At 42.7% G+C, this 24,572-nt stretch overlaps 1 protein-coding gene across 1 annotated transcript in view; it reads right to left on the minus strand.

Annotated features, from left to right (window-relative positions):
- The window catches only part of PDIA5 (protein disulfide isomerase family A, member 5), a gene marked incomplete at its 5' end in the record, with an annotated part of 89,868 nt that overhangs the window by 29,843 nt on the left and 35,453 nt on the right, over positions 1 to 24,572 (minus strand). Inside the window, 3 exons of the mRNA XM_009582767.1 lie at positions 1,824 to 1,987; positions 3,025 to 3,095; positions 20,761 to 20,897. Of these exons, the coding sequence (XP_009581062.1) occupies positions 1,824 to 1,987; positions 3,025 to 3,095; positions 20,761 to 20,897 (372 nt within the window). The remainder of the gene's footprint in view (positions 1 to 1,823; positions 1,988 to 3,024; positions 3,096 to 20,760; positions 20,898 to 24,572) is intronic.

Below are 24,572 nucleotides of genomic sequence, written 5' to 3' on the forward strand. Positions count from 1 at the left end.
AATCATCAGAACGGTGCCACAGTATAAAGACCTTCATATGTCGCCTTGGTAATAAATTAGCTTTTCAGACTTTCCTGTCACTTTGAATGACACCATTTTAAGTTGTATCAGGTACATAAAAACCAAGTGGAGAAAAACTTGATTTTTAAAGTCCTACTCAAGGTCACTTCATGGACATCCATCGTATTTCCATTCATACCGATTTGCAAGTTGTTAGCGAAAGAATTAGGGCAGCTGGTCTGAATTTTCACACGAACACAGTCAGTGTGAGCTATCATCGATTACAGTTACAGTCAGAGGTGTGACTTCATCTCACACAGACCTTCCCATGCTGACCTGAAATAAGCTACCCAGATACTGGTGACAATCCAGCGTGGCAGCACAGACTACAGTCACCACAGAGGGACTGGAGCCGAAACCCGCATGGCTGTGACTAGACCACTCCTTGGGATAGGTTTACACAAGCTGTACTTTTATCTCCAGCCTGCATCCCAGATGCATCCCTATTTCCACCAACTTCAGTGCAGCTGTGACAATTTTATCCCTGGGTCAGCAAACAAGGATCTTACTCTATTGCATCTCTAGTTGGGAGAACATCCAGCAGTCAAGAGTAGGAGACAAGTTGTCCGGATTTGCCCTGTGTTGCTGACTACCTGAGGCTGCAGACAAAAGTCTTCCAGAGGCACAGCAGGATCCAGAAGGGATTAACACCCCTTCCCCTCTTCCTCATTGCTTATTCACCTGCCAATATATACAGGCAGTGTCAACATGACTGTTTAACTCAATATAAACTATGTGGTGCTCAAAATACTCCAGCAAACTGGTTAAACTAGGACAGTGACTTAACACCCAGCATTGACACAGCAGCCTGGAGCCCAAGTATGCAGGGAGGCCAAGGGAGTACTGTATCTAAATGTGAAATATAGATAAAACTTCCCAATGATGCTGCCAGATCATATTTATTACCCGATTTGAAGTACTCGGATGTAATTTAAAAAGAAAAGAAAGAAAAAAAAACACAACCAAAAAACCCCCACACAACCTCCCTTCCCCACCAAGTAAGAGGGGAAGAATTAAGACTGCATTCCTCACGCCAACTGCACTTAATGGTTAAATGATTTAAAAACTTCACAAAACACTGGCAGTTTTTTTCCCATTGAATAATGCAGAAAATACATTAGGCTTACAGTACCTAAAGGAGATGGATATTTTATTCCAGAATACTTAAAAGAGAGAATTGTACCAGCAATTTACTTCTTTGAAATGAAATTATTTTCATCATACATCAGACTTAATTCTGCATATTTTAGCACACCACCCAAGAAAAGTTGGTTAGTGCAGACAAAGGTGCTGTTTTTGTTGGTCTCGCTGGCTTTCCTTCAGCCCCCGTAGCTGGTATTCTAGGCATTGGCTCTGAATGCTGGAAAGAGAAAAGTACAACTGCAGAAATTCAGTTACTAACAGTGAAATCTGCTGCTTAGTATAAAGAGGGAACAACAAATGTTCTGTTTATTTTTCAGAGCCATTGCTATTCCTTCTCTGGTGAGAGGCTTAGGGTATATTTGAAAAATATTTATTTTGGGAAAGAAATACCGGGATAACTATGAAAAACCCCGCAGCAAATAAAGGATTTGATGTATTAGAGACCATAATTAACATACATGTTTGTATGGCTTTGAATACCGGAATTCAATCTGGTTTTGTTAGCAAGGGATTTAGGCAGTCGATGAAGCTAGGTTTAAGATTTACTTTTTCCCAACAGCAGTCTTCTCAGGAGCCAGTAACCAGGAACCCAAACACTATGTCAGACCCTCAAAACTTACTTTAGCAGCCAGTCAATAATCTTCTTCTTTGTTCTGAGGTGTGGCAGAGTGTATTTCTCCTCTCCATCCTTAAAATACTTCAAAGTAGGAAACCCTGAGATGTGATATCTTTCTGCCAGTGCCTTGTTGACGGTAGCATCGACTGCTGCAAGGACACCTGGACTCTAAAACAGAGACCACTAACTGTAAGTCCCAGCAACATACACACACCCCTTTGGCAGGAAACAGTGGAGTTGGGGGCAATCGCTCATGATCTTGGTGCCTTCACTTTCTCAGGTACTCAGCACAGACACACAGAAAGACACAGAGGACTGATGCAAAACCAGGAAGGGACATCTTATGGACATGTAACCAGAGCGTTACTTGTCCTCCTCCCGTTTCTGACAGGACTCCCTGTATATAATTCACTTTATAATGCTTAAGAGCTGTTCCCAGGAATAGCATTTCCTCCCACAAATCCCAGTTTCTCCCAGAAGAAACAAGCATTGTTAAAGACAAGTCTACTTCAAGGCAAATTCATAGCATCTTTACATGGACGACCTTTAGAGTCACAGGAGAACAGACACTTGTAGAGTGCAATTCATCTGATCTTTGTTCTTCTCACCTCCTCCTTCTTCTCCAACAACTACAAAGGGACTCTAGATGTCTCCACTGAAGATGCTTAACGTATGGGGGAGACTAATCCTACTCCTCCTGCATGGCGTACACAGCGTGAGACTGAATCAATAACACTAATACTTGTATTATTGCATCTCTCTTCTCCAGCCATGCCAATGGACCACTTAAGATGAAGCTAATGGAGTGATGCAACCATAAAACCAGCGTATTTGAAAGAGGGATCAACCCCCTTTGTTTTTTTCCAAATTTAATTCATAAATAAAAGCCTATGTTTCTTCCCATTCGATGCCTTTAAGTAAAGGAAAAAAAAATCCATTTTGGATTTGATCATATTATGTATAAGGCCTACAGCAGAATACATAAACATTTTTCGATTTTGTTTTCGTTCAAGACAGAATGTTCTTTCTAAGACTTTGGCAGGGCTCATGCATTAGCGATGAGACTGTACTTTGGAAGCACATTTTGAAGGGTCCTGTGGGAGGATGAGAACAGCTGAATTTGTTGTAGGGAGAAAAGTCACTTTTATTACTCCAGTTATTTATTACTGATTATTTGAAGGATATAATAAAGGAAATTAGCTTACATCACTGGCTACATGGAGAAACTCTGCAGCCTTCTCATATTCTGGCTTCATTTTCTTACAGTGCCCACACCCTGCCAAAAAAAAAAAAAAAACAAAACCAAACAATTACGTTGTATACGCCATGGTTATTCATTGACCCATCTAGCCATTATCAAAATCCAAAACCATGTGGTAGAGATTTACTAGAATTTAGTATGCATTTTACTTATTTGTAAAGCCTTAGTATGATTTAGGATCTTTTCCAAAGTGGTCACTACAGTTTAAACAAAGAATTTAACCTATTTAAAAAAAAAATAATAAACCCCCTGAATTCACACCCACACCTCTTTCCTCCCAGAAAGTACTATAAACACAGTACTTGTCAAGCCCATCACTTCTAGCACCCTCTTGGGCAAGGTACAACCTCATCTGTTTCAGTTTCCAAATCTTTATCTGCTTTAAAAAGAAACAACACAGGCCCTCACATGACTTCCTGACTTTAAGCGGACACTTATACTAGCACAGCTTAATTGAGTAATGTAATTTGAAATAAACTGCACTGATAATAAGCCCCGCTTTACAGCAGTGCAGCATGTCCCTCTAGCAAGGATTTGCACTGATTTAATCACATCAGTGTAATTACACCACCACATATGTTCTCAACATAAGCAGGGCCTGTAAAACTGAGATAATGCCGCTTTCTCACTTGTGCGAAGTTCTCCAGAGATCTGCCATTACTTCACTGCTAAGTGCTGACATTACAATAAAGTAAAATGAATGCATAAGCGAGAAAAGCAGATTTAAAATAAATTATTTGGGTGCAAATTAAACTGCTTTCAGCTGGTGCAATTGCTTCCAAGCAAGCTGAACTTTCAGGACCAGGTGAGATTCCCGCCACGACGTGAAGTTATGCTTCAGCGCCTACGGTGCGATGCTGGGCCTCCAGGACAGCCCCTTCCTCGCCCCTGCGCAGCCCCCGCTATTGCCCCTGCGGGACCAGCGCAACCGCGGTCCCCGCGGGGTCGGAGCAAAGGGACGGAGCAGCAGAGATTGACACCTGGGCAGGGCGAGGGCCGGCTCCTGCATGCAGACGGGAGACGCAGAGAGCTGTAATAAGGCGCGTGGCACGACCCAGACGCACTGCACTCGCCTGCCCCGGTGCAATGTAATCTCAACGCAATCCGTCACCGCACTTTTTCCTCTTGTTTGCAGCAGCAGCCAGCTTTTCTTTCTTCAGCTGTTATTGTTGGAACAGGCATTTGAAGGCCCAGACTTTGCTGAGCTTTTGAAAGTGGTATCAGAAAATACGGCTAGAAATCTGCTTCAATGCAGCTTCAGCAAAAGCCATTTCTGAGGTGTATGGGCAACAGGGTTGGGGCTATTTTTACACCACTGTCTAAAAGAAAATAAACCAAGACTCTGAATCTCAGCGCTGCTTTGATTGCCAATAATGGGATGACTGCCGAAGCCAGCAGACACAAACCTAAGCTTGAACGCAACCAGACAACCATGTTCTATACAGCACAAGTCAAAGAGCGCTCGCAGCCAAGAAGCGATAAGGCATCCATAAGGTGTAACTTCACCACAGCAAACAGGGACTTCAGCAGGGCTCCAACGACTGCAGCACACCATGAAAGGCTTTCAGGGCATGTTTATAGAACAGGGTGGATACATTTGAATAAAGACTGCAAATCCCACCTGAGAATTACAGCAAATACCCGAACAGTTGATCCCAGACCAAACTCCAGTTCAAACAGCAGCTAAGGTCCATACCACTTAGTCATCTGCATAGCAACTACAGCATTAAAAAGCCCCATGTCCTCCTCTTGAGCAAAAAACCAATGCTTTAACGTGGTAGGAGCAGCAGAACGAGGGGATCTCAGCCGGAGGAGGAAGCTTTGCTTTGGTTTTACATGGTGGCGGGAGCATGTGCCACCAAGCTGGGAACCTGATGCGACAGCTTCAGAGGTGAATTCAGGAAGAAGCTGCAAAAGGCTGAGAAAGAGTTACTGTCTCAGCACTGCTTGTCTTGGTTAAGATCACGAAAGAGGCTGGCAAAATGATTTATTTGCCACCCACAGAAAACTTGCAGGCATATGGCTTTGTGGAAGAGGCTGACAGTTCCCTTTGACACCTGCCCAAGTTGATTTATTTCTCCTTTTAGGAGCAGGGAACTTTATTCATTTTGTGCTCTTCCTCACTTCTAAACAAAGGGCATCTTGAGTCCCAGCTCAGATACCTGGGAACCTCTCTGAATTAGCTAGCTCAAATTTGTACAAAAAAAAATACTTTTTTGCAGGGGTAACTTCACCTTGGTGGGCTTTACACAGCGTGTCCTCCAGCCACAGCAAGCTTCATACTATGCTCTAGATACGGTATCCACACAATCTACACTGTATTCCACAATCAGTAATATTAGATCTGATCAACCAAAAGCATCAAACAACCTGAGTTTTCACAAACCTATGCACAGAAAAAAAAAACCCAAACAAGCTAGGCATACTTTGCCCAGGAAATAAAAAACAATCCAAAGCATCTGAAATTCACGTAAGTAATATTTTGGAGAAAGATATCCAGACTATGAAACGTCACTGTTCTGGGTTCTTTCAGGAACATCACACAGACACAGCACCACTGACTGCCACAAAGCTAACTCACGCTTAAAATAAAATGGGAAGCAGGATCAGGTCTTTCAAAGCACGTAAATGCAAACTGAAGTCCTCAAATCTTTATCATGCAATGCTTGTTCTACCCCTGACAGAGGACAGCATGATATGCCAGCCTGGGAAAAAAGCCTCCACATTAAACTGAATCTGAAAGAGGGACAACAAATCTTAAGAGCTTCTCCCACGATGAAAATGCTTCTCTGGCCATCTTTATGAGAACTTTGCTATTGCGTGCTAAAGTCTGCTTCCACCTACCACTGCAGAAAAGGGGAGATATGAATTAGAAGTCAGACCTACACACTGCAAATCAATTAATCTCTCCTATGATTATTTATCCTACCTTTCAATAATCCTGCGAGGGTTGCAATTGAATTCTCAGGGCCAATGAAAAAGTAATTTAAACGAATTCCAAGGTCACTGTCTCTCCTTTGATTGCTACATCAGGTTATTCAGCAGCAGCTGTATACCTCTGCACTAAGCTCCTCTAGTTTTAGACGTTTTCTGTTCATAAAATGAATGGGTAAATAACAACAACCCTACAGGCCCTTAGCCCAGATACTCCAATGTGCTGCATGAGTCTGCTGAGACAGTGGAAGGAAGCCTGCAGGTCTGTATGGGCATCTGTGATAGATGAGCTCTTTGAAGATGCACTGTCGTGTCAAGTGTATACTGACATTAAAAGACTAAGCAAGGGAAGCAACTCGTTCAATCCCAGGTGAGAAGAGAAAGGTTGCAGTCAACACAAGGATGCCCTGCAGCCCATCCAAGCTCTGACATCCTCTGAGCCCCTCTGGGTCATGGCTGGTGAACACCCAAGGGACTTGTAGGTGTCTACACAAGAGGACTCCCACAGCCTCGGTCTTTTCTTGCAGAAGACAAGTAGCTCCCCTGGAGGTGCAAGTCAGAGTTACTCTCCATCTGGCAGCAGAATCCTGGGTTCAGTGCCTAGCTCTGCTGAACAGTTCTGGACAACTCCTTTGACCTCTCAACACCTCACCTTGCTCCTCTTGCGCAAAAGGAGCCCCAGGTTGCAAGGGCCAAGGTGCTCAAATGGAAAAGCGCACACGGCGTAAGTGTAAAGGAGGAGTGTTACCAGACAGCAAAAAGAAGTCAAAGCTTACAAAAATCAGTGCTAGGACATCTGGTAGAAGACAGGCCTTGCTAATCGTTTTTAAAACAGATGTCTAAATGAAGCAAGGATTCTGTTTTCCCAGTTTATTTATAATCAATCTTCTCATTTGCACTGTGCAGCCAGGCACCTTCAGTGCCGTCGCTGTCACACAGCTTAGCTCAGCTGCACCCCCAGAACAATGGTGATCACAGGTCCCCAGATCGCCCCAGCGCAGAGAAGTCATCTTCCTCCAGAATCCCACCACAGAGCAGAGGACAACACTCACTCAGCACTTTGTCCTTCCCAGAGTGCGACCGTAGCCAAGTGCAGAGGCAAAGGCCAAGTGTGGACAGAGTAATGCTAACGTGCAAGGGCGAGCAGCACACTGACAAAGGGAAGGTTAACAAATGCACCAAGCAAGTTTTTTTCCAAGTAAATATCAGTATTTGTTTACAGCAGCATGTTTGGCAGCATGGCAAAGACTCACAATACAGAGCACAGTTGCTCCAAACGTTTTCAGAAGTGAACTAATGCAAACAATTCTACTGTTAAAACCAAGTTTTGCCTGCAGAAGACAGGCAGAAAACCAGTCAAGCAGCTCCAGCTAAGCTCCTGCATATGCTGTCTTAGTGCAGTCCCCAGAACATAAATCTGTTTCTCTCTATCATTCACTGTTTGCTTCTTTCAGGTTATTATGCCTATATAAATAAACACCATGCTTTTGGTCACGTCCTCTCATTTCAAGACAACATTGTCCGACGATCTGAAGTGTACGTGACTGTAAGCAAGAGATAAAAGCCAACATCCAGACGGCTGTGGACAAGGAATTTCTGACATGAAGAACCCTAGAGATAAATTAAATTGCAAATAAAGATTTTAAAGAATCATTACGTTTCTGCCATCGACAGACTGCTTGAGTACTGTTATCATGTACCGGCTATTTATTGTATCATGCCAGCTCTACTTCCATCTATAGCTGCACACCAAAAATACCTCCATTAGCCTGATGAGAAAGCAAATTTGAAGCACAAAGCATGTCTGCTTTCAGCACGTGGGTCACTGGCAGTTCAAACTACACTCATAGAAGATTTACAGACAACTTCAAGAAAAGAAAAAAAAAAATCTCAAAAAATTCAGATGCACCTTTGCTCTCTAAACATTTAACACCTGAGGATACACCTTTGGTTTCTCCATTCCTAATCCCAGAGAAGCAGTGACCTCTCAACACAGCAGAATAGCCAGCCCTTATACATACCCTGTTGTTAACTTTGAACATACACCTGTATATATAAAAGCAAGTGTATGTACATGGGTGGGAGACACAATTCTTGCAGCCAGGGCAAGGACACACACAAGTCCCAGCCCTCTTATCACCTATGCGAGAACACAAATGTATTCTCTTCTGCCATGGAAATCTTTAACGTGCAAAGATTTCTTATGCATCATGTAAAACAGCAGGTTTGACATGAGGCAGCTTATAGTTCCTTCACCAGTGTAGGAGAGCATAAACTACAACAGCTGCACATTCCCTTGCATAATTTAGCCGTCTGCATTGCAGACATCTGATGGGAAATCATCCACAAATTTGACAGGGAGGGAGGATGACAAAAGCAGCTGCTTCCCCCCGTAATTACAGGTACAAATTTGCAACTGTGTTGGCTGCATGTTCACTTAATAGTCATAATGGTCATAGCCATCAGGCCATGCCCAGATCTCCACGTTTCTGCTTTAAAAGAAAAAAAAAAAAGAAATCACCTTACGAAGGATCAGGAGCTCAAGAAATTTTACCCACCCTTTTCCCTCTGGGTACTTACTCCCACCAAACCATCCATCTCCTTCTCACCAGCAGCACTGCTCACCCAGGTAAAATTCCAGATACTTGAAGACAAAGATGTTTCAAGGCTTGATGCTTTCTTATAAGATCAGCAGAAACAGCTTCAACATCTTTAACATGATATTGAATTCAAATTTTCAACAGCATACAGTACGCATACACAAATTCAGACCCCCCACCTCTTTTACCGTACTTTTAAAGGTAGGTTTGATTTGACTAAGTATTACATTGCTTAGGGATCAGTGACAAGCAAACAACTTTATGGCTTTACAAAAGACAAAGCCTGTGAAAGGTCAGCCTAGAAAAGACTCTGAGGAACTAGAAATATAGAATTAGAAGGAAAATACTTCAGCAGTTTGGATTATTGCAGTCATGCTACATTTATGCGGTTGCAGCCTAATGTCTCGGCTGCGTGGGCTGCACAGTTCATCCCAGTGACAGGAGAGCAGTACAGCATCTCATCCCCGCCATGATCACCACCTCGCTGGCATTGCCACAAACTCACAGTGCAGTCAATCTGTGCGTGCAATGATCTGTACAAATCCAATCCCAGCATGCGCACACAGAAGAAAGTTCCTGCCTGCTTCCAGCAGCTTTTCAGTGTGAAGTCGGGGCACAAAATGACTACAAATCAGTCACCCCTTCTCCTATTCGTACGACTTCCTGAGGCGGTAGCGACCCCATCGCAGCCACCATCCCCCTCGGGAGCGCCTTATGCGTGTGCTGCAGAGCACACACGTCCCCAGGGGAAAGCCTCAGGGCACTGAGAAAAATAGAGTAGCACAGTGTGGGTCATCACTACCAAATGATTCAGACGGACACAAATGAACTCCTGATCAGGCCACAGGAACACGCCAACACCATGTGAACTACCTGACACTTGCCTGGTACATGGGGATGCATGCTGAGCGAGCCAAGCCTCACCTCCCTACTTGATCACCTTAGTTGTAGAGGTGAAAGCATTTGGAATCCAATTCTTGATCGTCTTTTCTATGCTGGCATAATTGTTTCCACCCCAGCATCACTGAAACTGCTCAGCAGAAGAAGATTCGTAACGGCTTTAGACAGTTACAGTATGAGTTTGGATTTTTTTTTTTTTTTTTTTTAAAAAAGACAGTCGGATCACTGCATTACACAAGATAAATAAGATCAAACTGAGAAGAGAGCTTAACCAAATGTATCCTCCGGGAACCCTGTCTGCATCCATGCCATACTCACAGCTCCAGCAGAAGGGCTACCTTCAGCCAGCCACAGACCTCGGCAGAGGCAGGCTCAGCACAGCAGGGGAGAAACAACGAGTGGGTCCTGCAGGCTGCCTCCATGGGATTTAAAAGACGACAGCTCTGATGACCTCCTGCATAACACATGCTTCTGCCTTCATTTCTGATCACGCTGGAGCATATCTTCTTTTGACGTAAAGGCTCAGGGGAAAGGGTGAATATTCTCCAAGGCTAACCTCAGACACAGACTGCTACCTCCCAGGGGTCCCTGAAGAGTTAAGCAGGGAGAGAGATTTCTGCTTTATCTTGCCCTCAGAGTGCACTCTTTCTGCTTTTAACCCTACAGGGAGCCCTGGCTGAGCCAGGTTCCTGAAATTGGCCTTTGAAAAATATACCCTCATCTGCAACGGCACAGACTCCAACACGCATCCAGGAAAGATCTTTAACTGATCACCATCTTTATTTAAAATAAACTAACAACAAAAATCACATGGTTCTTTACTTCCATTCCAAATCTGGTTTCAGCTTCCAGCTATTGGAGATTACACTGCATGTATATACCCTCTTAGTCAAAACTATATGGTGCAACTGGTAGAAATCAGTGTTGGGAGACAATGGTGCCTCCTACCATCTCTCTTGGGTGGGAAAAGAAGTGAAGGAAGGTGGATCAGCTGGCATCGGGAGATAGGAATTACACTTCCTACACCAGCTTGGAGGAACATGGCCCTGAGTAGGTGTTGAAAATTAATCTTCCCCTATTGAAATGTGAAAGAGAGAGACAACAGCATGGCTGCCTTAAGGTGAAATTGTTGAGAGTTTATGAAAAATACCACCAGAAGGTTTCCTTCTCAATTAAATCATAATTATTCTACATCCAAAAAAAATCCCCCCCTTCTCCACTATCAGATGATCAACAAAATTTCGCCTTGGGGAGGGAAGAGAAGTTGCACTGCTTTCCCTCACACTCTTACCCCACTATAGAAGACTTTATACTTTGGATTTAGCAATGAAAATGCCAGAGAACAGAGGTTAGATGAAACAGCTTTGGATGTCCAGCTCAGGAAAACAGCATAGGAAGCAAATTATTTCCTAGGATGAAATCTGTATAAAGCATCAGCAAAATGGATGCAATGCAAAGACATCTTTCTAAGAAAGGTACACCCCAAAGCACTTAAGCTTATGGGGCAGGGCTGATAAAAGCAATGGTGACATTGGCTGTTACTGTCAAGATACCTATAAAAGTCAAGCATCAGGAAGGGATACCATGCAGAATGCACACTTTTTGTCCAAAATGAGAGCAAAAGTGGTTACCAGCTGAGGTGCATTCACCTACTTAGAAGAAGTGTGCTGGGATGCTTGCTAACCACAAGCAAGCATCCCAGAAGACACACCTCCATCATCAGCACAATACCCTCAGTATCAAAGCAATAGATTCATTTATTAATAACTCAGAAAGACAGCGTCATTTGCCAACTCACCATCTGAAAGGGCACAAGGAGCAGACAGGCAGGCAAGCAATCTTTCACTGTAGGTTTCTCTGTTCATTATTTGCCCTTTAAAGTAAGTTCTCTACTCTACCTTCCACAGGATAATAAAAATTGAAGCCATAAAGTATTTAGGAAGATAAACTTGATAATGAAAACTCTACTGGTAATGATTCAAGTAGCAGAGATACTGTAAGGCACTTTCCAAATGAGAGCCCTGCACCATATATTAAGCTTATCCAGGCAAGGAAATTAATTTATTTCAGAAGAAATAAACCTGGTGCTTAATTCTTAAAGCTAATTCCTACTGCTAACCCATCATTAGAGGCAAGCGAAGTGAATCTATAAAAGTAAGTTACGCTTCACTCCTATCAGAACTTACCACGAGAGCATTAAGGGCTTATACGCACACCAGGGTCAAGCTTGCGGGAGGACAGTCACCCGCTCTGCACACTCAGATGAGGACCTTCACTGGACCAAAAAGGCCAGCTAAATTACAGAAGTCTTTTAAAAGACCACTCTGAATAACTAAATAATCTACAACAGATACCCAGAGAAGGGGAGAATGGGGCGAGTCTCCCTTCAGCTGTCACCTCTCAGCTGCCCCTTGGCTCTCCAGCAGCCGTAACTACTCGTTTGCAGTAGTCTCAGTTAGTCAGTAAGGACTTTTTAGGAGAAAGGGAAGGCAATAGTAATGCGAGAAATGAGGCAGCAAATCCCCAAAGAAACTAATGTTCCCTTCACACCACCTGCCACACATTCACAGGAAGACTCTTCTCTGATTGGAATAGCCTTCTCAAATGTCTTCTTTAATAGAGAAACGAATTACTCCCTATTGGAGGTGAGCATACAGCGATGCATTTTGAACAAGTGCCCCAAATTTCACAAAACCGAAATATCTACAGTTCAGCTCCTTTCTTTCCTCCTTTACCACTGTCCTGCATACTGCTCTCAGTATCCACAACTAGCTAGCAAGTTGTTCAAACTACACGCTGTGTCCCCAGAACAGCACCATGGCACAGAGCAGCTAGCAAGTAAGTTGTTCAAAGTACACGCTGCGTCCCCAGAACAGCACCATGGCACAGAGCAAGTCGAGATCCAGCCCAAAGGCAAAGTAGCCACAAATGCCCCAAAAGTCTGGTTTTGCTACTCCTTCTGTTACAAAGCTGAACCAGAGCAAGTCAAGGCTCCTCCCTTCAAGTCCCGGCACGGGCTGTAACCAGGCTGCAAGTCATCAGCTCTAGCTGCGATAATCCTGTCTGAGCTGTATCCTCACCTGGTGGCAGATGGGATTTCCTAAACTTGGGGGCCAAAAGCCTGACTGCCTGCCACAAAGCAGGAAACGCCGAAGGCATCATCTTACTTCCTTCGTGTTAATCATGTCTTTGCAACGTTCAGTTATGATACTCCTTCCCTATCCCAATTCCTGCAATACTGGAGCATCTCACAGTCTGGACATGGCTCACTACAGATAACTCCCACGCAAGGTGAAATGTTATCTCCACTTCACAGATTGGAAACTGAGGCAAATATTTAGCAACTTGGGTCACGATTGTACAAATCAAAGCAAGGCAAGGAACTAAACTTTTATATCTCCAGGCCAAGGCTAGTGCTTTTTATCACTGGATCATCCTTTTTTATGACTTCAGCCTGCGCAAAGAGCACAAACTGCTTCAAAAAGACAATCATCTTATATGAACTGTGTGCTCTAGTATCAAAAGACCAATACAAAAGAGACAATGGACTCCGTCATTACTGTCCTCACCCTTTTCATTAGGTATCCTATCAAGTTTTACTGCACAAGCCAGTTATTAGGATTTTTATACTCTCCACATTCCTATTTGTATTAAGTACCACTAAAAATCCATATTGATTTTTACCTCAAGAAACATAAGTGGGATGGTCATTAAAGGAGAAATTCATGTCAGGTTCTTCATTTTCCTGGTTTGCTGCATTCTCAAGAACTCCTGTTTTAATGTGTGATTAAATCTCCACTGAAAATCATTGCTGTAAGTAGTTTAATGAGGCAGGTCATTGCGCTGGCAAGTCATTGCACTGAACAGTTTACACTCCCCGAGATTTTTGGTGATATATGCATTCAAACATATGTAATATCAAGCAACATCCTGTTGTAGACTTACACGCTTTTAAATATTGACGAACCTAGGCTGAGTGTCCCAGTCCTCCTTTCTCTGAAATCAACAGTCAGAACTTGCTCACTTAAGTGGAAGCAGCTTCAGGTGCCAAGAATTTACCTGTTTCTAACTGGTTTATATGAAGAATATATCTGCTCCAGGAGCCTGACAGTAACGTACAGCTAAAAAGTACATACACACCATGAACAGAAAGTTGGCACAATTTACACTTGTCCAGGGAAGCATTTTATTATACATTCCATTAAAAATGCATTAAGGCAACATTAAAGTTAGGCACCTAAGGGATGTAAAGAGTCAGGAAACGCAATGCTGAAACTGAAGCAGATCTCTTCTCTCCACTTGTCTATCCAGACTCTTAAACAGCAACATTCATCATCTGAGTGCCCTTGCACAACAATTCAATCTTTCAGTGATCAGGGCACTGCAACAGCCCATCCTGACATCTGCACTGCTTCACCAAGAAACCCAACAGAGTTAGGTACTGCCTATGACCTACATAATGGTCCAGAAAGTTTGCCTTGTTCAAAGTTTTCTCTAATTATTTTAAGAGCAAGGAGAACATTTTTGTGGGGTCTAGTAGGAACAGAATCCAGCCCACAACAAGCACCTCGACACATACATGTCTCCTTGTGTATCATCCCATGGACTAGTATACACAGCTATATTATGTGGATATGGTACTTGCCAAGCTTCCAAATACACAAATACATGACGTGCCTTACACACTACAAACTTCCAGTAATCCTTTCAGGCTGCAGCCAAGGCAGCACAGAACTGCTTGCCTTTGTTTTCTTCTCTGACTACAGCATCACTGAATAACGGGCACAATTGTTTCTAAAGTATTGCCCATACGGAAAGTCCAATTTTTGGATTGTCAAAGCTTAAAAAGACCTTTCAGGAAACTCTAAAGCAAACCCTTGACCGAGGGCTACATCCTGCCAAGCTTTCGGCTTTCAACTCCCTGCCATTTCACACAGCTAAAGTGCACTTTGAAAACACAGCCCTTCTCTGCAACTTCTGCTGTTCAATAAGCTCTTCTCACACAGAAGTATCTTCAACCAAGGACTGATCAACATTATACAACTGAAAACAACGGCAGAGTGCAGATGTGGAGGAATACTGGAATAAATGCTATTACTGCTGCTGCTGACGCTCCTCCTGGGAAGCTACCTGATACCCCTCCACGAGGACATGAGCCAGATGCACGGCTTCTCTTTGAAACACCCAATTTGGCTGGTGCCAAGGCTGAGGCCCGAAGGCAGACCTTTGGTGATGAAAGAATGTTTTCCACCTGAATTAAACTGACACCATCAATAGAGAGAAGCAGAAGCTTCTTACAAAGATCTACCACTAGATGATGTCAAATAAATTAAGGGAGTTCCTAGCACAGACCTAACAAGAACAGCTTCCCAGCTACCTACTGTTTGTCTTTATCCTAGAGGCTGTACATCTGAAGGAAGATGCCAAAAACTCTCTATGTAGCCACTGAACACAGCCAACATTTTATTTTAAAAATCACAAATGTCAGGTATGACAGGGGCAAATAAAAATTAAAGGATACTTCCATCCATTCCACACTCGGTGCTGCTTGGATAACCCACAAGCCTTTAACCTCCAGTTAACTGGTGCAACTACATTGGTTTACATTTAAAAAATATATCCTTGATTGAATCATGAATTGGCATGGAAAAACTTAAGATTTTTTTTATTTATTTATCACAGGCTGCCAATGTTAGGCTGCTGCTGACCTGTGCTGGAAAGGCTATTTTTTCAGGTTGCACAGTAAATTAATTCTTCAGCCTTTTCAACTCATGGCCTTTCTGCTGAGGCTGCCAACAAACATACCAATTAGCACTCACTGCAATGGTAACTTGCTTTCATAAGGAACCAGTGGGGGTCTGAAAGGGAGACTTATTTATTTACAGTTGTAAAACCCAGTTTGAAAAAAAGATTTGATTTTGTGCGCACATTTTGGGTTTTCTTTACTTTATATTTAAAGTGAGCAATGGATTCCTACATCCTAATCTCACCCCATGCAGCAGTAAGAAACAAAAACAAGTCCACTGAAACCAGTCATGGTGCGCTGGCAGGGAGAGATCCGAGTCCGCTGCTTGGTTAGAAGCTGGGGGTCTTCATCTTCTATTGGGCTAATTGGCTGGCATTCTTAATAATGAGTCCACAAAGTGGCTTAAAACCTTGGGTTTTAGTGCACCAGAGGGAGGAGGGAAGGTGGGATGGGTGTGAAAAGCTGTTTTTCAAAGCTAAATTGATAAAACAGCTCCCCGTGCAATTAAAAACCTGCAAAGCTGAATAGTTGGCTTTGGAAAGCACCAACTGTGTAATTTATCGGGCTGGCTTATAAAAGGAGAAAAAAATATTCGAGGACAGGAAAGGAATTTCACAGACATTTCAACAACACATCAAAACTATAGTGCATTTTATCATCTCAAGATTTATTTTTGCCCCTCCCTTCCATTATACCTTTTTATAGGGCTGCATCTCCAAAGCAGTTTCCAAGAACAAATTAAGGGGGGGGCAGGGGGGAGAGCGCTGCATTTTCCCTGCCTTCCCTCCTTATCAAGGGAGGAAAACCGTGATGGCTCCAATATCTCACTAAGGGTATTGACATTTTTTCTAACCTTAAGTCCTGCAACCGCAGCTTATACAAAGTCTCTGAAGAAGTCCTATGAAGAGGGCTGGGAAGAAGACAAGTTTAACATGAATTTAAGCTCATGTACAAGGAAGAAATTTTGCAGGAAAAACATTTTAATAGTTTAATCCTTTAAAAAAGCAAATGCACACTCACACTAACAGTACAGCCAAAGTGCCTTTTTCCCCTCTTACCTCTGGCATCACTACTGGACAACCGACTTGGTTATGGGTGATGGGTATCGGGGGGCAGGGAAGCAACCCCAAGCAACCATCAGAGGTGACTGATGACCACCACTCATTAGCAACAGGGACTACTCAAATCTGTGCTTGCGGAATGTACCCAGGGAGGCTACAGCTCGCGGTGGCACCAGGACATTATTCTACATGAGGCTGCAGGAACAGGTATGCTTTAAAATGTTAGCAATGTCATTTGTGTTAATAAAACATAATGATATGTAACTCCTGCGCATGAAAAGCAGACAATTTTAGAACCCATTTCTGAATTGACTTTAATTTCAATCCTAGACTTTAAACACCCTTCAGTAGCATTTGAATTGACTTATCAGTGACTTGGTTAGGCTTATTTTGTGCAAGACTGAGATGTGCTTTGGAGAAAAATCCTGTGAAAAATCTAGAAAGGGAAATTCCTGCAGTTTTTATTCCTTTGACAAAGCCAAGTCAGAAAGACTGCAACCTACACTAATTTGGCAAATATTTTGGACAGAATTATTTTTAAAATTGCATTTGACTCAGCAAACAGTTTGATGAGGAAATTGAAAACACATACAGGGCTCTTTTGTGCTCAAGTGACTCAGGAGCATTTTAAGTCCCAGCGAGTCCCCATGTCACTAAAGCATTTAACAACATTTGGCTGGCAGCATAACCCATATTTAGAGACATTCAGAACCCAGCTGTCATCTTGGGCATCTAAATAAATTGATCAGCTATAGGCACAGATATCAAGAAGCACATACAGACACGAAATCTTTATTCTCATTGCTAACAGAAGACTATCACAAGCTGCATAGGTGCCTTTATTTATGCTATGGTTCAGAAATAGCTTTGGTTAGTGTGATACATCTTCTGTTACAGACTCGGAAATAGGCCTGCTAACACAACTGTGGTATCTTGTGTTAGCAAATATGATTAATCCAAGCAAAAACTCCAAACCCTTTGTGGGAAAGGGCCATTTACTTGTTCTTTTGTATAGTGCAGGAGACCTCAGTTCAACAGTGTGGTCCTCAGGGATGATAGGAACACATAGGAAAAACACTTCAGACGTCTGCAAGACTCCAGTCTAGATATAGCCAGGTTAACACTATGCTCGCAATCAGCAATTACAAAATTTCAGCAAAATGCTTGAATAAGGAGCACAACGCTGCACATCCTCCACAGATGGCTGGTGAGGGAGAATGCCTTCAGACTGCTGGCTAGTTGGGTCACTGTTTACCTATGCTAAATATTCAGATTTATTGAACATCCTCTTAAGGGCTCCACAAAGGAGTTTCAGAAGGTTAAAAATCCTGCTTTGTGTCCCTAGTGACCTGCAAAACGAAAGCAGGATGAACTCATCCTGCCCACCCACACTCATTCACATTTCTCAGGGCCAGCAGTAACGAGTCCAAGCAGCACATCTTCTGTTTAATGGTTGTGCTAAATTATTGCAGAAAAGGTGTAAGGTCTCTGATAGCAAGAGGTGCAAGTTGCATGCTGCAGACCTTCCTGATGTGTTTAAATCACACGGAGCTGCTCTAGTTGAACCTAGTTATGCTAGGCTGCACTTAACACAAAATGTTGTGACGCCTTTAATTGGACTAGTAAGTGCAACTGATTGTAAATAACTACAGTGTGGTCCTCAGGGATGATCATTAGTAGCCACAGTCATGGAGACCCAACCAGCCACATTCACCACAGTGCCTAATTCTGCAGTCCACAGGTATTTACCAGGGATGTATTTGGTTCAGCTGTATCTTCAGCACTTGAGGAGGGGGGGATAAAAAGCTTCCAATTCCCCACACATCTTTTAATACTACACTCTATTAATGCATTGGCCATCTGACTATATGCAATTAAAGCATCACTGAAATAATTCTCCACCTAGTAAAAGAACTTCTCATGAACACAAGATTGATATAATGCTAGAAAACCTCCAAGTCACGTGTATGCTGCATGGTGACACAGGGTTTTAAGTACTTGCTAATTCCAGGCCAGTGTTGAAATCCCCTTGCTTATTCTTAGTTACACAGAAGTATATCCTGAGCTCTGGGCCTGTTTTGTACATCTGTTTCAACGATTTTTTTTATTAATACATAATTTTTAGAAAAAACTTTCTCATCCTAAGCTACCAAGGTTAAAACAAGTAAGAGGTCCTCTGGTTTTACCGCTTCTTTTACTGGAGTAATTTATCTCCTAATATTCATAAGGTGACTCCATTAGCACATTTAAGAAGTGCTAGGAGAAGATCTTTTAATCATGGAGATAACTGTTTATGATAGTTGTCTGTCATTAATTAGTTTGCAAGCCTTACACTCTCTGCTGAGGATGCCCAGAGAGGATTCTTACAAACACAGATCTTTTACACAAGTACAAGCTGGATTCTGCACATAGGCATACCACTACCTGAATGTAAATAAAATGCCCCAAATATTCAAGTTGCATTTAAAATGGAGTTGTTCTGGCAAGGAACATTCTTTATCCCAATTCTGAGCAGCTGGAACATGTTATCAGGAGATTGCAACAGCCCGATTCAGGCATTTGATTTACTTTTAAAACAGCATTTACCAAAGTACTGCTGTACCTTAGCACAGAATGCCCCTTAGTACAAAACACACCTAGCTGGAAGTGCCCCTCCTCTCCAAATAGGTCACACAATATTGTTACCCCTAAAATTTTATTATTTGTGTTTTAGATAATATTAAAAAAAAAAAACTGAACAGAGCCCTGTTCAGATTTGTAACTAACTTGAATTTACTATTGAGTTTGATTGCAGTTGTGTGTATTCATCTATTTTTAATCTAACTTCCTAAAGGAATAAGGTTTGCAGGGCCAACCACTGATTTCTTCCTTCTCTTCCTCCTCCCAAATAGATGACTGGACTCCTTTGTCCATTTACAAACTCAAAAAAGGGCAAAGCTTTCAAATATGACTAAATCTCTGTAAACATACAAAAATTTGGGGCTAGAGAGAGAGGACACTTATCCCTAACCATTATGCACAGAGGGGGAAAGGAGGGAAATTCAGCAGTTACATTTCTGTTTGGCAGCCATTGTTTAGCCAAACCAGCAAGCATACAGCTCCCGTGGAGCAGCAGCCCGTGCTGTCGCTTGCACACCGGGGTGCATGGAAAGCTGGGGGAAGGAAGGATTTGGGTAACAAAAGATAACTCCTGAGCAAACCAGGCTTCATCAGTTCTGCTACTTGTGTTTTGGTTTTCAGACCAGGCGTTAATCTCCGGTCCCACCTTCATTAGTACAAATAATCCAGTGAACACAGCGACAAAACAGCAGCCAGTCACCTGCTTCAGTGGATCAAATCCCTGGACATTTCATCGGGCAAAGGAAATTCATTATGCTATGTTTTTCAAATGAGTCTTATGAGCAGACCTTCAAAAAAGGCATTTTGGAGCTAACTCCTGGTGGCTTAAAGGGAAGCAGGATTTCAGCCTCCGTGCCAAGACCCTCCGTTGTTCAGCTGTGAGCACACAGCCTGCCTCCAGAGCCCTAACCTTCAAATCTACGCCCATGAAAATGAACATCTCGCCCAAGTGCAACTGCCAGCACAGCAGCAAGAGGAGACAGAAGCTGCGTGTCACCCAACATAGCAGATTTGAGCCTGAATCTTCCATCGCAGACACAAAGAATTGGTAGAACGAGCTACATAGCTGAAACAACTTACACCCTAAGTGAACAAAGTGGTTAATGCACTCTTCCACCCAACAGCATACAGGAGGATGATATGGCTGGAACAGCATTCTGAAGGCAATACCTCTGGGCAACCCACTGCATTTTATTGCTCAAGCTAAAATGACAAGTCGTGAAAAAAATCATCCCAATGCATTCTCAGTCAAACAGTAACTAGCATCACTGCCAGCTCTGCTTTAGTTTTCAAAAGTCCTGGGAACTTTCTGAACTTAGATCAAGTTTTAGCGTACTTCAGCACAATACCTAATGACCATCACCCCTTACATTGCCAGAGAACAAACTGTGGCAGAGGAGTGAAAATGCTCAAAAAATGACACATCAGCAACCATGAACAAGGACTCAGTAGCTCACGGTTCTCGAGTTGCTCAATCAACCAGAGCTCTGCTTTGAAAGCAAACAACACAGAAGACGAACTGAAAATGGGAAATCATGCTGTAAAATGATGAGTCTCCAGACTATTTAAGCATCATTACACTCTTCAGTTATGTTTTGATTCAGCCTACAAAGTGTCTCTTCCAGCAGCACATCTCCCTCCTAAACTTGAAGTCAGCAACTTCACAAACATTTCATGCCTTGTGTATTTAACAATCATCACAAACAAGAAAAGCCTGGACTTTGAGTTCATGGCTCTGTGAAACCTCCACAGAAAATCATCATTGGTTTTGTTAGCAAGCATTTGGCTCAAGGTACAGAATAGAAAAAAACCAAACTCACATGGTGCATGAAACATCACTAGCACAGATGAATGATCTTTTATAAACTTGTCGAAGTCCTCATCAGTGAGGTGATAAACTGCATTTTCTTCATCTGCCCAGGGAGTCTCCGGAGCCTGTGGCTGAGGTGCCTGTGGGCTACAAGACAAACAGACACAGCTGAAATGCAGCTCTCTGGTGCTAGGCAGTCATTTTGGCAAGTCAGACTGCAAGGAACCACTTTGTGCAGATGTCCATATATGTATGACACACTAACCCTACTGAACAGCTACCCACCCAGAACTCATAAGCACTGAAACTCAGATAAAACTGGAGGAGGAATAAAAAAACCCACAAGAAGCTCATGAGGACAGATCAGCAATGGAAGGGGATGGAGTGAGGAGATAAGCAGACTGCTTGGTTATTACATTATAGAAATCAGATGCATTTTCTGATACTCTTTTACCCTCCTCAGCAGGATGCTCCCTTTCTCACAGCATTCACACTTTGTAGTTCACAGGAGCCACTGTAAATGAAAGAAAAAAGTAGCGAGCAGAAACAGCTGATCCAACCAGTCACCTTGAATACTGACAGCATGATTAGGGCTGACAGAAAGAAGGAGGTGCAGTGTTGGGACCATGAGCTAGCTACATAGACCATTTCCCCAGGAATATACGGTTTTACCCTGAACAACCCCATGACCCGGGGAAGCATCATTATGTCCTCACTCGGTAGCGGGCTTGTAGGCCTAATTCAGCAAAGTTACTGAACTGCATGCTTAACCTAAAAGATAAGTGACATGTTCTACCGACTTTACTATGATTGCACATGAGTTTAACCATCTTTGATGGATCAGAGCCAGAGAGACTGCTCAAAGACACGGTGGCAAATCTGAAAACTGAATCCAAGCTCCTCTGGACCAGGTTCAGTGCTCATCATCCTGCTAAACAATTGTTCTTGGCTTTTATCAATGTACATTAAAAAGAGAATTTGGCAGATGTGAGCTAAACTACGCTAATTGACATTTTATTTATTAAAGCAGTGTTCACATAAAGGACACCCAAACATACGAACATTTGGAGCCAGACTTTGAAGCTATTTTATCCTTGCCAGTTGTAGTAATGAGCTCCAAATACCCCCCAAAACTCCCCAAATTCTTTGGAAAAATACAGGTCTGGATGTGACCCCATCTCTGGTGAAAGCAGATTTACTATTTTTGATTAAAATGTATTATTGTGTTAGCTGCCTGGAACAAGGAATGGCAAACGGATGATAACTCATTTATCCTGCCTTGCTCATTTCTAGGCTGAAAGCCTAGTTTGATAAAAAAAAAAAGCAATAGAGATACACAGATTCAGATTGCAAATTCTGTTGATGTAAGCAATGGGTATGATCCAAGAACATTAAGCAATCCATGCAAAACTGTGATACACACCTCTGCTGCTGCTTATATGATAAATGAACCAAGAAAGAAACATCAAAGCAAAGATCGGAGCTGCACTCAGCCAAGCAGCCGAGAGAGAAAAAGAGGCAGGTCCCCGTCCACAAGAGTTTATCTCTAAAAGCTTAGCAGTTAATCAGTTTGCTTGTTGCCAAGCCTGTAAGAGAGCAATAATCTGCAGGTATCCTGGCAGGGTGAAGGCTTTCCAGAAAACACCAGGACACTTAATGAATTTGGAAAGGGAGTTGGGTTGAGTAGGCAGAGCATGATGAACATGGACTCAGTGGCTACAAAGCACTGGGAGAATGCTGTGTTTAGCAGGGCCTGGCATGACCTATTTCAGTAAGGAATTAGTAAAGCAGGGCACAGGATGTTTATTCAAATGGCCCAATTTAAAATGCTGTGCATGCTAATAAGCCTACACAGGAGTTGGTAAGAAGCAGCTCAAGGCCTGGAGGAAGCAACAAGCAAAATCTAAAATGTCATTTAAAACCGAGACAAGGCACATCCAACGCCTCAAGACCAAAAATAGGATGACAGAAGTCTGGAAAAGTTGTCAAGAGCTAATTCAATTAAGAACAGAGAACAAGTTCTTGATTTAACCGAGTAGCTGGTGCTAAGGAAGGGCCCAAGAGGAGTCCGTAAAAACAGCAAGACAAACTAAGCAGCTATTGAAAGCAGCAAGAAGCTGTCTGGCTTGCCTACCATCCAGGCTAATACAGCTGCGTATCAGATTGAAAAAAAAAGAAAAAAAAAAAAGAGAGAAAAAGAATTGTGGTTTGTACAAGATAGAGATAGCATCTCTCGTGTTAATAATGCTGTGTGCTGGAGTAAGGGTGTACGATGGTTTCTCTCTATCACCTCATGAAAACATCTGAAACTCCATAAGATAGTAGCCAGTGCCTATTAGGAAGATAAGAGAGGTTAAGTATCCGTAAGACTGATGTATTAGCACACTTTAGTGTAAGAAAGAAGCACCTTCAGTAAGTAACCTTCAATAAGTAGTAAAAGAAAAGGTGTTGGAGCCCTCCAAACTAGCAGCTCTTGTTCTGAGAGGAAGAACATTGAAAACATCTTTTCAATAATTCAAGTAATTCTAACCTTCATTAAGTTATATCATGCCCTCCCAAAAACATTAGCATAGATCAACCACTTTCAGCACTCTACCAGTAACATTTAGAGGGAAAAAACAGAGAAGGCGGAAAGGGAAGAGAAAACAGTTGCTTTTCTGCGGTGCGTATCTAGTGTCCACAAAAAATAGGCCATTTCATATGGCTCAATGTCTGCTGGATTCTCTTTCAAGAATGACAGCACACGCATGCACAGCATAAAAACGCATTGGCTTTCCTTGCCATGGGCTGCCATGTACACTCTGGTGCTGCCGTGCCCCTGCTCCGCAGAGCAACATCTCGCATCGGAGCAACTTCCTGACACGATTTTAATATTATACTATTCTGAAATATAGCCTATACACCCTGCAGCTATCTAATTACACTCTTTGGCTTTCCTAAAGCCCTTGCCGTACCATTATTGACTACTTGTACTGCAGATTCCTCAGAGTAATATAACTTAGGCGTGTAGCAGATTTACCCTGTATACGGTTTTAATTGCAACATCAATTACTGGCAAAATTCAAGTATGCATAATTTCTCAATGTGGTTTCCTTAAAAGTTATACTTAGTATACAAAACAGGGGCAAGAAGGCTACTGCTCAGATCATCTTTTGGGAAACTAATAAGCATGCACTAACACTAAGTGAGGACAAACAGCTGTCTTTAGATCTGGACTGCTGCAGTATCAGCCAAAGCCCACAGTGGCTTGTTAGCAGAGATTATCATTGGAAAGAGCTTGCAGCTGTTCTGCTTTGCCTTCAGTAGCTGTGTTCACTTGCTGTCATAGCACTGCTATAAAGGCACTGCGTATTACAGGGATTATCTGGATATTACGTGCACAGACAGGGGAAAACCACCCACCCCATACATCTGATGTTTCCCATGTGGTAGCCAAGAGATAACATCCTTGCAAAACTGAAAAGCATAATAAAGTGCAGGTGATGAAGTCATATCCTTGCTCCAAGGGCTGATCATCTCCTCAGCATTGCTGGAGTTGCCATCTTGATCATTCATATCTGAAGGCTTAATGGACTAAATGAGGCTTAAAGGCTATGGCTAAATTCCTCCTCTTTGATCCACCGGGCAGTACTCGCCTGCAGCGTTTGTACCTCCTGATGCTAACAGCAACGCTGCTGTCACTTTGCTTGTGGGTTCCCAATCCTGAAGGACTTAGCCTACCACTGCTGAAGACCCTGGGCTGCCTGCAACTGTACGCGTGTCCCCAGCGTAGCCCCACTGGTACAGTAAAACACATTTATTCTGAGCCAATTTTGCTAAGCC

Source organism: Fulmarus glacialis, unplaced genomic scaffold (assembly GCF_000690835.1).
Source record: "Fulmarus glacialis isolate BGI_N327 unplaced genomic scaffold, ASM69083v1 scaffold8778, whole genome shotgun sequence".
NCBI lineage: Eukaryota > Metazoa > Chordata > Aves > Procellariiformes > Procellariidae > Fulmarus > Fulmarus glacialis.